Source organism: Dermacentor andersoni, chromosome 9, assembly GCF_023375885.2.
Source record: "Dermacentor andersoni chromosome 9, qqDerAnde1_hic_scaffold, whole genome shotgun sequence".
Classification (NCBI taxonomy): Eukaryota; Metazoa; Arthropoda; class Arachnida; order Ixodida; family Ixodidae; genus Dermacentor; species Dermacentor andersoni.
Window position 1 is genome coordinate 98,560,058 of NC_092822.1, and position 14,186 is coordinate 98,574,243.

The window sequence follows — 14,186 nt, forward strand, 5'->3', positions numbered from 1 at the left end:
CCGATGAAGAAAATGTAAAGGAAATTGTTTACTTTTATTTCTGGCCGTGGAGAGCACATTCGCACACGCACAAAGAAAAATTAAATTTATTTCAGGTACATTTTTATTGAGTGGTTTGCTCAACAAAAAATCCACGTCTAGCGCGTCTCAAATGCTAGTACTAACTCCGCATTAATTTTCCTGCAATTAATTGATTGCTCACTCTGTCACTTTGAGGTGTCCAACTCAGCGTAGCAAAAATACGCGTTGGACTTTCCGGGCTTAAATAAAGTGGTATGCAGAGGCTAATAATTCAACGGCTATAATATATACCTGTGTTTCAGAAAACACGATCTTATCACGGTTATTGCAGATATGTATATATTGGTGCGTCCTTCACAAAGCAATCACATTTTTTTTTTACATTTGTATATATCGATGTGACTTTAATATTGCGCTCGAGGCAGACGGCCACGTATAGAACGCTTCAGTTGTATATGAACGCTAGAGCGAGATAGTCACCCGTACGCCTCTCCTACAGAAGAGGTTCCACTTCAAGTTGGAGCGCCTTCCGAGCGTCGTGCGAAACGCATCGCAAAGACACATCGTGCGCGGCTTCTTCCCGGGTCCCCATCGAGACTGGCTGGGCTTCGACCAGATGAGCTTCGACCTCGGCTTCGATTTCACGCAAGCCGACAATGCTTCCGCAGTGGACGCCTTCCTTGAACACGTGGACGCGGTTTTTGACCTCGTCATGGTAGTCGAGCGTCTGAACGAGTCGCTCGTTCTGCTTCGAGACCTGCTTTGCTGGGAGATGGACGACGTCGTCATGTTCAAGATCAACGCACGGCGTGTGAGTACTCGTTCACGCTTTCATCGACCATCTGAGTGTTTGGGTGGGTGTGGAGTGCCTGTTTATAACATGTGTTTTTTTTATTATCTTGATCGTGTATTTCAAAATTTCCTGAAGTAAAATACGCGATTCTACGGCCTCAAGTTGAACTTTGGCACCGTAAGTTGGACAAGTTCTTTTCTGCTGATAATAAACGTTCAGGCAGCGAAAAAATGGTTACCACCTTAGGTAACCATGTGCCACTTAATACGTGATGCTCTTCAGTGGCAATATATATATATATATATATATATATATATATATATATATATATATATATATATATATATATATATATATATATATATATATATATATATATATATATTTCATACGGAGTCCTAGAATTGCGGCCGCAAGCCGTGTTGCGTTGGTTGCTCTCGGGTTCAGAGAAGCATCAGAGTTTTCGAACTGGGACACGAATAGCGCTGGGTTGCGCGCTCGGCATTCCGCAGTGGTGAGAATAAAAGTCATCTGCTGATTGGATGTAGCTGTACGAGGGAGGAGGGGACGAGCGGCCCTAGCCAATCAGCAGCGGCCGAAATGGACAGTACACTAGGTGGACTCTTACAGAATATCTCTACGGATGTGAACTCAGGCGCTTAATATGCTCCCTCATGAAGTGGGCTTCCGTACGTGGAGCCATTGTAACGAATGTAAAATAAACCTTTTTTTTTCTTCATTCCTACTACCGGACGTACTCGTCGATGGGCTTGGTGGATTCCTGGCCCAAACACCACTTCGAGCCGCAACAAGCTGTGATTCGGTTGACCTCATTGTGTACCTGTTGGGTGTGACTGATGGTACGACATGTTTTACATTGAACTGCACGTTTACTGCGGTATATCAACTTCTAATTGCAGTTGCCTGCGTCTGCGCGCCATTACATTGACTTTCCTCTGCCAACGCAGACAGTGTACCAACGTCCACCGAACGGGACGCTGGCGGCCGATCTCCGGTCGCTGAACGCGGTGGACGTGAAGCTGTACGAGTACTTCACGAGGCGCTTCGACGAACGCGTGCAATCGTTCGGGCGGGCACGGATGCGGAGAGAACTGCGCCTGCTGAAGCAGAGGACGGAGTACTGGTACCAGCAGTGCGTCGCTCAGGAGAACGAGAGAGGCAAGAAAGCTCACCAATCTCTAGTAAGTAAAGGGAAAACACTGGGAACTAGTTAAAATCAACACACTGTGATAATGAAGCCACGGCCCAGAGCGCCACGACCGGTCTGGAGCCAGCGTCACGCGTGGTAAAGACCAGTCGTGGCTGGGGAAACAAGATGCTCGCCAATCACATGCAGATGAGTGCCCACGACATGATATTGTGAGGCGAATGACAAAGGCTGGTTTGATATTGCTCGACCGCCGACAGTTCACTCGGAAAATAAAAGTTACAGTTGCGTTTCACTTCGTGAACGAACGTGACGCGCAAGCGTATGGGTGTTACAGCTATTGGCCCTCGGTGCGCCTTGACGCCTACGCTGTCGGCATCGTAGATCGTGTTCAAGACAAGGCTCATGCGGCTGCGCCTACGCAGCAGCCGCCGGAGTAGAACGCCTTTTAACACTAAACATGCGATTACCTAGCATGGTGTCAGCGCGCACAGAAAACTGTGAATTCACACTCGATGACCGCGCACAGTCACTGTCAGAACGCTGGCGTGAGAAGTCGCGGCAGCAGCAGCGAGCGAAGTGACCTTGGTGCTGCCTATCACTTCAACGCAAACTGAGCGGTGAGAACACAACGCACGCAAAGCTACGAGCCGTCGGCGCACCTGGATTGTGCCATAGAGAGACATTCAACAAGAGCGGACACAGCTCAGTCGCCGAATCGAGTGTAGCACACGAAGCGCTAGGGATTACCTGCTTCCGGTTTCGGTTTTGGCCGCGCGCGTTTTGAACGCTAGCTGGCAGGGCTGCGCTGACTGCGCTACTCGGTGCTTTTCTTCTTTTTTCTTTCTTCTGCTGCTCAATCTCGCGCAGTCTTATTGCGGAATCGGTTATTTAATTAAAATGATTGCAAACGATCTTTACGAGCCTCCATTGGATCTGTGCCACGTGCAATTTCATAAAGTAGACGCAAAACGCCTTGTGAATGAGGAAATGTTTATTTCGCTCTATATAAATGCTCGTTCCGGCCTTTTTGTGCGTCCATCTAACGCCGTGGCACAAAGTAAGGAACAGTAGTTCTCGTACGAAGCCCTACCGGACGGCATCAGCTGAAAAAAAAAAGTAAATAACAAGCATGTTTCATTCTGGTAGTTAGACTTTTAGGAATACTTTTAGGAAGCAATTCGCTTCTACGTAGGCGTGGCGCAGAAAATACCCGCTTATCGCAAACAATATCACAAAATATCAAGCATTCCCCATTCCGGGTCATTATTTCCTGCATTCTAAGAGCACAAGTACACGGGCGACTACGCGTTTCCAAAACAACTTGGCCTCAGACGACGCGATGTAAGCTACACACGCAGAAGTGGCCACAACACAGGTTCTCAGCCAGACTATGCTAGACGCTGGCAGAATTAATTCTACTCGCACTCAAGTCAAATGCGTCGGTGCAAAGCCTGTTTTCAGTCGTTCAGAAGACAACATTTTCAAGTTCTTGGTTTTTGAGCTCCTTGGCGTTATCTTTTGCGGGTTCTGCCGGCGCAAGCAACACACTCCAGTGTTATCACTCCTGGCAATTGTTCGTCGCGATTTCGCAAGCATGAGTACCGAAAAACTGTATATGTTGTTGCAGGGCCACAAAAAAAGCGTCACAAACTTGTCCAACTGAGATTCAGTACGCGCCAAACTTACTTTCTTACTTTATGATAACGACCAAGCCACTTTTCGCTAACTACGTCATAATGGCAGGCCCGCTGAGTGTACCTCGAAAGTTCCCCAAGAAGTAACGAAAGTACAATAATGCTGGGAGTAAGAGAATACGTCACGAACTTGTCCCAGCAAGATTCAGTATATGCGAAACGAACTGCGTCACACAGGCGAGCTGCTTCTTGCTAACTGCGTCACAATGCCAGGCGCGGCGAGCGTGCGTCAAAAGTATCCCAAAACGTAACCAATTTGCCAGAATAATGTTGGGGGAGATATTGCCGAAACTTGTCCCAGTAAGACTCAGTACACGCGAAACTAACTGTCACAAAGCCGGGTGCGGCGAGCGTGCCCAAGAACTACTGAAAAAAGCTAAAATAATGTTGGGGCTCAAAGAAAGCGCCACAAACATCTCTTAGTACGAGTCATTAACTTCAGTTAACTACGTCAGGACGGCCGAGCTGTTTTTTGTTAACAGCGTCCCACGTCTCGGTTCCGCGCCATAAAAGCCTAAATTGGTTGAAATTCGTCGCAGACTCAAACAAAATTTCCCACCTTGCTCTAGTCCAATAGTGCAGTGGTGCCGTGTCGAAGTACAGAAGGAATGCAAAAATATGCCGGGAGCTTAACAAGCAGGCTACGTCAAAAAAAGAAAAAGAGAAATGGGTCGCCGAACATGCGAAAGTCACATGCGCAGCCGGCCTCGCTTGCTTCGGTGGCGTGTCTGGCTGTGTCTTGCGCATGACGCATGCATATGGCGCGTCTGGCGTTCCGTTAGCTTGTTGCTAGGTGACGCAAGATAAATAGGTCGCAAAGTATAAGTTTATTTATACGCAAAACTTTTTAGTTTTAGCGGGAAAGAATAAAAGAAATAAAGCGTTGTCTGTAAGTTCATTTCACACTCTTTTTTTTTTCGATGCTAACGTCAACTAATGGCTGGGATTACCGCTAGCCGTGCCGTGTTTCCTCTTGCCAGTTTTTGCTGAGTGCCACCTCTTGTTGAATTTCTTTTTCTATGCTTGAGCTTAACACTGGATTCGTTGTTGCGACAGTGAACCGACGCCTGCTAACTTTTCTTTCTGTAGCTCCAACCACGGCTGAATAGTCTTCAGAAATCTGAAGCCCTGAATTTCTGAGCTTAAATGCAATTTCAACAAAGTGAGTTTGCAAATAAAAAGTAGCAACTTCAGTATTACAGCGCGAGGGTGTTTTTCACGGAATCTCTGTAAATTATGCAAGCGTTCGATTTGGAGGCAGCCATTGCCAAGATTATTCTTAATCACCTCAAATATATTGAAAAAAAGTGATTCATCAGCCACGTCAGGATCTTCAACCAGGTCATGTACAATTACGTTATTCCGCCTAGAAGGAATTTCAACGTCGTTGTTTATTCTGGTGACAGTTACCGTACAGTCAATTACCCACAAAATTTTACGCAACACGAGATCTGAGAAAAAGCTGACTATCTGCGCAACCTCACAACGCCGCCTAGTCTTCGCATTTACAGCCTCTACCAGCATATGTGAACAACATTGTAATGTTTGGTTTTACTGACTGCTGTTACAGGCTGCTCGAAAATTGAACGTTTTCCGAGATCCCGTGGCCCGTAAACTTTTGTGATTGACTGTACGCTTAAGTGTCCATATTTCACAATGCAGTAGCTTATTTCCCTGCTGTAGAGAAGATGTACCCATTGCTGGCCTCAGGAGCAGAAACACGGAATTCAAGTGTTTGAAATAGTGTGCCAATAGATCTAATATATCGAAACAATATCGCGAAGCATATCTTCAATGTTAGAAAGTAACCGAAACCACAGGCTGCAAAAGCACACGTTTCTCCGCGTTTGACAGTGCCGCCTCAGGCGAAATTTTTCAAGCGGGAAAACGGTAGTAAATGAGTAGCAGTGCGCGTTGGACAACCCAAATAATCACGAGTGAATTTAGATGACAGGCTCTTCGCAACTGGGTCCGGGATTAAGATCAAAGTCAATGCCCTCGAGAAGGCGGCTGAGGGCAGTCAGCGCGAAAGATCAGAAGTGATGAAAAAGTTTTTGTGGGTAACACAGGAACAGAAAGAAAGGGTCGTAAGAGCCAAGGCAACATGCATTCTTATGGTAACATGTAACTTGTAGCGACCGTCCGTCCCATCTTTGTACCCGCTTCTCGGAAAGCCGGTTTCCTCGCCTGGAGGGGTCATTATCGCCTGCTCTTTTTTGGAATCTTGGCAGCTCCCCCGACTAGGACGCCTCCGCAGCCACTCGACAAACTTGTTTATACTTTTGAATAAAGCCAGATGACTCTCCGTTCTCAAGCTGTCAAAACCTGTACTCCTTGCCTTCGCTAATCTGAGCTCACAACAACCTGAACGAGCAACAAAGAGTGTTAGGTGACATTCCAAGGCTGTCATCGAGTTGGCCTGTCTTTGTGCGTGACACAAGTTTTTATTAACAGTATTTTTCACTGCAGTGAATCTACTTTTTTTAGTTCACAAAGTGTATCAATTTACCCATTGTGGAACTTGGCGTTGTTAAGAAGTGTGCCTACTAATGTTTATGCGTGTATGACATCATGCAGCTGTCCAGCTGTGCAACCCCTGCTCCATCGTCAAGCTGAAATCTCGACAGATTGTTTTGTTTGTCTCCAGTATCATATACGCTAGCTTATGAAGTATAATGATTTGTATTGTTACAATTATGGTAATTATTATTTCACCAATCGCTGGGTGTAGCCTACCTTAGGCTCCACCTTTACTGTCATCCCAACATCTGGGATCCGTAACGCTTACCTGATTTGCTGCTGTAACGCTGAACCTCGCAGATGCTGACGTACCGGGTGAAGAACAAGACCTCTCACCTATGCGGCCTCATGACCCTACACGAGATGACCTTCACGCAGCGGTTACGAACTATCCAGCTCGAGCGCTTCTCTTCCGCTAATTCAACGCTTGCTGCTTAAAAATACAACACTCGCTCGACTGCGCTTATTTTGCTTCAAGCTCGTAGTGGTATTATGCCGTGGCTGAATTCGTGTTCTCAATGAGAACCAAAAGAGGACTGCCGTATTTTTTTGTTGTTCAGCTTTGCTTCGCAATAGACGATACGCAAAGCATGAAAGTGCACGTTTCCACACGCCTCGTTTAAAGAAACCAAGATGGCGGAACTAGGGCTTCAATCGCCAATAAAGTGTCCAATTGATGACCGATGACATCATTGCGGCTGCCGCCTGTTTGCCGCACCGTCAGAGATTTAAAAGCACGTGCCACAGCTTTAATATGACACTAAAGAGAAACAATAAGCATATATCCGATATAGTATTTTTCCGAAACCACATTTCAGTGTATTTCTGCATTGAAGAGGGCTCGTCTACGTTCGCTACCTGAGAAATTTAAGAGATGCTTTTCGTGAGTGTAGAGCAGCACATTTCCAGTGGCACATACCTAGTTACCCAAGTTGGCGTCAAAGAGGTTCATTAGAGATCAGCACAGTCCGAGCGGCACACATTCAGTACTACAAGTCAGCATTAAATAGTTTCTTCAAACAACTTCACCTACCGAGTGCAGCGTCTACACTGATCCATGTCGGCGTGAAAAAGGCTCCATAATGGAGACTCATTGAAGAGCAGCACGTACTCAGTAACTCAAGTTGCTCCGATGGTTGGTTTCGAACCCTGTTACCTCAGCCCAGCAGCCTTATGCGATACCCATTTGACCAGTGACCCAGGAAAACTGAAAAATAGTTACATACAGACATGCAGACACAGACATATACAGACATATAAACATAGATAACCCCTGGCGAATGCGTGAAATACTCAAAGAAATATAACGCTTTAATAGTTGGAAGGAAGCAATCAAACCAAAAGTTAAACTTATTACTTGACCGCCGTTGTGTGTTTGCCCCTACACCCACGAGGCGCTCGTGGCAATAGAAAAGGCTTCCCCGTGCCTCCATGAACGTGTCACTGCCGTGGGTAGGAGTGCACTAGCAAATGCATTGTCGCACGGCACTGAGAGCGCTGAGGAGGCTGGGACACCTTCTGCCGCTTACCCTATTACCGTTCGCGAACGGCAAAAGTGGATGATGATGATGATCGTTTACTGATTGCTTTTTTTTTTACTTCGTAACATTAGAGGGTAACAGCCTGTAGGCGACCAGTCGTATTTCAGCTGATCCTCGGTTTGTTGGGCACAATGCCGGTTACCCGACGTCTTCGTTCGCTACAGCATTGGCGCCTGTCTACTGCTTAATTAAGCGGCAAGTGGATTTTACGTAACGTGTGGTCGTTTGGTGCCTTACCTGACCGACATAATACACCATCCACTGCGTCACACGCTGGAACCTTCAATAGCCTCGGCGTGCGTTTATTATGCTTACAATGCGCCCCTATTCCGAGAACACCCCGGCAGACGCAACCAAAGCAAGCCGGCTGGAACGTAATGTTTGCCTATCACGTGACTAGGGCCTGCTTCTCCTCTGTACTTTTCAAACGAAGCTTGTTTTGGCTCACGAGTGGCATTGTCGTGGTCACGCAAAAAAAAAAAAAAAAGAAACCAGTTGCTCCCTGGGCAGAACAGTTGCGGGAAAGGGCGGTTTGATGAGTTGACAGCTGCGCCGGCGTTGGAGTGTGAGTTGCATAGGCGTACGCTCACGCCACACGCGCAACCAATCAGAGCCGTTTCGCTCCCACCGGGGAGGAAAAGGGCAGGAAAGGGTATCGCGCGCGCTGCGCCTGGCCCCAGTGTGACCAGCTTTGGCTATCTAGAGCTAAATTGGGCTACAGAAAAAAAGAAATGTTCCGCGTCGACTTCGCCGAGTCGGCCAAGTCGACGCGGAACATTCTCGCTGTAGCTCGGAACACGTGCTTTCGCTGTAGTTCGGAACACGTGTGAGGTAATAGTTGCAGATGAATTTTGGGAGCTTATTTCCAGACCTGCTTTTTCATCACAATGTGCAGAATGTGATATTTCAGTAGTGTTAGCTAAGCAGAAAATTACTGCTTGCTATTGGGCCCAACATCCTCAATCAGATCATGCTTGCACATTAAGCGAGCTTCAATGTCCAATTGCATCATATCGCCAAAAGTCTGCTGCTGGGCCGGAGGGCATTACACACAATGTGCGAAGAAACCTCGGGCCGACAGGTACAAATGCTCTCTATGACATCTATAATAATTTATGGATAGACAAAATTGTACCCGACTCTTGGAAAATCGTTCGAATCATCCCAATTTTAAGACCGAGTAAGACGCCCTTGTGCCTTGAATCCTTCCACCCAGTTAGTTTGAGAAGTTGTTTATGCAAAATAATGAAGAAAATGATTGACGCGTGACTTCAATGATGCTGTAATGAAAAGAATGTGTTGTCCAACTACTTAGCAGGTTTTAGAAAACATTGATGCAAAATGGATGCAATATGAGATATAGTAACCTGTGTGGAACACGAGCGTGCACTTGGAAATATGAGGGTAGCATTATTCTTACAGATCAGGAGGGCATTTGACACTGTTAGCCACGTTCACGTTCTGCGAAGTATGTTGGAACTCTGAATTTCTGGTAGGTCCTTACGATGGATTTCAGAATTTTTATCAGCTAGCAAAATATTTCTTGAGACGGGTGAAGAAAAGAGTGCTGAACATGTTGTCAAACAGGAAGTACTACAGGGAAGGGTACTCAGCCCTTTTCTTTTTAACTGCGTCATGGCTGATTTAACAAGAAGACTGCCATCACAGTTAAATTTTTCACTGTAGGCAGATGATGTGTGTATTTGAACATCTGGGCCTAATGCTCAACTACTTTAGATGGCAATGCAAGTCGGCGTAAATATCATTAACCAATTTTAGAGAGAAAGAAGAATGGTTCTATCACACGTAAAAAAGCTGTATTGCCCTTCGCTCCGAGGCAGTTAAAAAATTTCACTCAATCTGGAAGGACACCCTCTAATGATTGTCACATAGCATTGATTTCTAGGCGTAATACTTGATAGGCAGCTATCCTTGGAACCCCTCATTAAAAAAAACTCGAAAACGAAGTCAATGCGATAGTGTCTGTACTTCGCAGACTTGCAGGCACATCATGGGGCGGATCAGTATCATCCATGCTGACTGTTTACAATGCATTAGTACGACAAAAAATTGCGTGACTTCGAGCATGTCCTGTGGGGCTGCGCCCCCTTCACCCAAGAGAAAATGATGACGATTATTAAGGCCCAGGGCCAGACCTCTCAAATCCGGGCAGTCCAGAGGACCCGCGACAGGGCCGTCAGGTTTCATCTGATGGTCCCCGAGTGGACCTAGCCAGGTGACATTGAGTTTACTCGCGTCTAATGTGGACCAAATAAATTTGTTTCACTCACTCACTCACTCACTCACTCACTCACTCACTCACTCACTCACTCACTCACTCACTCACTCACTCACTCACTCACTCTGCGGCCATCTTACACGGGCTTTCCCACATGTCAGCAGAGCGACTTTAAAGACTTTTAGCTAGAGGACTACGCACATGTCTAGTAGTTCCACGAGCCACTAACTATCTTGTAATAGCTGAGGCGCGCCAATCACCATTTCGAGTTATGCTAACTACAGAAACATGCCGACATTATTTCCGTCTACAAACACAGCATAAAAGCCACCGATTGGCTCTAGACGTAATGAAACGAGACAGACGTTATGTTCATAAGGAAATTTGAGGTAATCTTCATATATTGCCAAGAAATGAATTTAGGAACTCAGGCATCGAATATCCTCCATGGCTGCTTACACTTACAAAAATCGAAATCTCAGTGAACGGGATATTCAGAAAAAGAGACATGTTCATTCAAGCTGCTCAACAACTAACACTTTACCAGATATATATGTGGTATTCAGGATAAAGGCACGTCTATAGAGTTGGTTCCAGTACAGAAACCTCTTGAACTTCAGCATTGATTATGCCACACCTCAACAAACAAGAACCATTTAAGTTATCTCGTGCGTCTTCGTCCACAACGGCTGAACTGTTCGCAGTCCTATGAGCGATAAAATTTATAATGTCAATAAGAGATGCGCAAAAATGGGTAATTTTCAGCGGTTCACGGGCGGCTGTAACATCACTCTGCAGCACAAAAGGAAAAACAGTCAGTGATAGTATAATATACGAAACACTTAAATACCTCACAAAGGCATGTGAAGCGAAACATGAAGTTGCGTTGCAGTGGATACCAGGGCATTGTAACATTCCTGACAACACAGCAGCCGATGAAGGAGCACGACAAGCACACATAAAAAAGATGATGTGGTTCCGCTCCCAATATCAAAGAATGAATTACGCTGCATTATAAGGACAAAATCTTTCAAAATGTGTAGAAATACATGGTTTGACCAGAATTCTAAGAGCTCGTATATATGGTACTGATCCGTTTATTGAATTCAACTTTTCATTGACATTAGACAAAAATACGGAAACCCTCATGCATCGATTAAGGCTAGGCGCTGCCTACACGAAACATCTCTTACATATAACTGGCCGTGCCGAAACCCCCGAATGCGATTGTGGATTTGTAGACGAAGATATATATCACCTCCTTCTAGATTGCCCACATCACCACACACCAAGACGCCGACTTAAATCAACCCTAATTACATTAGAACGCAGACCTTTCAGTTTAAAGAAACTTTTGGGTCCTTGGTCAACAACGTCCTTGCAGAAGTGCGCTTTAAAAGCACTAAAGACTTTTCTTGAAAATAGCAGTATTGTCGGCCGTTATTAGCGCTTTTATTGTTCCTTTCATTTCAATGTCACTGTATATATGTATGTATTTGTGGATGATGTTATGTTGACTGTTCTGCTGCGACTATATCTGATAATGCATTTACACGATGTACGTACCACCCGCTGACTAGAGACTGCGTTATTAGGCGACCGTAGCATTTTTATTTTTGAGACTTTTTTCTACATAACTGTGGAGACATTTAACTTGTATATTGTATGTACCACGCATTTCTTAGGTCGTAGTCTTACTGTGAACACGTTGCCTGACAAGTCCTGGTACTTGTGTGAGAAGGTTATTTGATATGTAATCTTAAACCCTGCGTGTTGTAAGACAGAATCATTCAAGAGTTAAGGAGTAGCCGGCACCTTAAACTGTGCGTCAACGTCTTCTTATATCATATCAATAATAAAAAAAAAAACAAGAAACGTAGCAGTAAATCCTGCGGGAAGGTGCACTGGATTTGGCCTGTACCTGAAGCTCATATGTGGTAGTTTATTAGTGTTGCCCTTTCGACGCGACACTTTTGTTAATAGGTATAAATACGAAACCAAGTGCATTCCGGATACCATGTCATGGACTTGGGGTCCACGTGATGGCATTGCGCATTTTTTTTTGTGCGAGAAAGACGATATTTCCCAATACTCAAGTTGAATTTCCGCTCTTGTTATCACCCGTTGCTCCAGTGACGGATGCTGGCGATAAAGCCGCTACACCATCGGCCGAGCGAGCGATGAAGGACAAAGATAACGCGTCTAGAAAAGCACGTACTACGTGTGAGCCACACCAGCACAGACCACGTCGAGTTCGTGCCGCTCTATGTGTTGGTCGCGGCATACTTACGTTACATGAAGTGAACTCAGGGAAATTTAACGGCGAAACATTCTATTTCTATTTGAGCAGAAAGCGGAGTTTTTGTTTTATGTATTCTGTCATTGCTTCGCGATAACGGCTTCCTGTGAAAAAGAGCGGTTTTTAGAGAAATATGCGAGCAGCCAAAGGATCTGCAGTATTGCATACCGAAGAGAGGTCTATAAATATTTTCTTAGTACTGTGGGGCACAAACAACAAGATCACACACTGCAACACTAGAAATACGAAGCTACAACACCTAAAACGCCCCAGCGAACAATAATCGTCATACAGCCCAGTTAAAAGCACAACAGAAAATTGCAGCCTGTCATAATATTTTGGTACGTTCTGTTGTCTGACGTCTGTTGTATGACGTATATTACCTGACATGTGTACTTTGACGTTCTGTACTTCATGGCCAATATTTAATTAAAAAGTCAACCGAGAGCTCTTAAGGACTATGGAAAATCGTTTGTACAAGAAAAAAGAAATTCTCAGCCGTGGATTTGTACTCGAGGCATAACGCTTCTGAGCCCAGCATCTTACCACCGTACCACGCGTGCGTTGCACTACCACTTGTGCTATGGCGACGACCATCAATTCGTCCACTAACTTGGGTATGTATGTATTACTAGATGTAGCCCTAGAAGTTTTAGTCAGCGCAACGCATGCGTATTGCGGAGATTTTGGGTTAGGCTCCCACCGGCCACAAGTTATCTTTTCGTCCACTTTCATTTTTCTTCATTATTTCTTACATTCCAATATAACCACACTTAGCTTCCTCGATGCTTTCCTTGGCGTCATTTCTGTTGGCTTTATGTGGTCATGATAAACAAAATTGAACCCCTCGTTCACTTTTCTCTCTCGCTTAGTTATTGCGAAGGTCTCGGATCTGGCAGCCCTGATGTCGTTAGGTGGCATGCGAGGATTTGTTAGCCACGTGCCTGCTCTCCTAAGATCACGTGTTCCACCTACCATGACTCTGAGCAGCGCTGGCTAACCGTCCTAGGAATATGTCCAGGAAAATATATATACCCAAGTTAGTGGACGAATTGGTGGCCCACGCCGTAGGACAATTGGTAGCGCAACGTACGTGTAATGCGGAGGTTGGGGATTCGGCTCCAACCGGCAACAAGTTATCTTTTCGTCCACTTTCATTTCCCTTTTCTTCGCTATTTTCTACATACCAATTTCAACCACAGTTAGTTTCCCCGATGCTTTCCTTGGCTTTATGTGGTCATGATTAAAAAAATGTGGAGCCCCTCGTTCCACTTCCCTCGTTTCTTCTTGACAGTCATTCCTCGCAATTTTGATACTGACAGCCCACAAACAAACGTCACGAAACAAGACACTGACAGCGCATGCATTGTATGTTAAATCTTCTCAAGCTGAAATATTAAATGCGCCAAAGGACAACAGAAACCTGAAAACGATGTAAATATTTTGGCGCGGCTGTGCACCATCCCCGAGATCGGCCCACGCCAGCTTTCTGGTTTCAACCAGAAAGCTTGCCTTCGCGCATAGCGTTCGCCGCCATGGTTACATAAGTTGCAGTTGCCGGGAAGCGTGAGAAGCAGTAATGGATCTTTGAATCCTGTCGCGTTCTACTCTTAAAGGCAAAAGTTAAGCGTCCTCCAAAATTTTCAATGGATTTTATAAACTCGAAAAGTAGATTCGCCCTTACATGCGACTCGGAAATCAATAAATTTATTCCTATCCATCAGCTTTCCGAAAACGCAAGGAGCTGTTGTTTTGGTAGTACAACATCCGTAGACATTTTGACAGAGGTGAAAAATGACGCACACATGTAAAGCTACGGCAAATCACCGTGAAACGCTTGCGGATGTGTGGCGCTGTTTAGTGTCGTAAAAAATTACGAAATATCGCGGATAGGTAGCTCCCAGCAAA

General features: G+C 45.3%; 1 protein-coding gene across 1 annotated transcript; it reads left to right on the forward strand.

The window, feature by feature from the left end:
* The first annotated feature begins 399 nt into the window (after positions 1-399).
* On the forward strand, positions 400-6,676 carry LOC126527882 (galactosylceramide sulfotransferase-like). Its single transcript, XM_072284380.1, has 3 exons — positions 400-832; positions 1,783-2,016; positions 6,500-6,676. Exons 1-3 carry the CDS (start codon positions 638-640, stop codon positions 6,635-6,637), a joined length of 567 nt encoding a protein of 188 aa, XP_072140481.1. The 5' UTR covers positions 400-637; the 3' UTR covers positions 6,638-6,676.
* Positions 6,677-14,186: the final 7,510 nt, after the last annotated feature.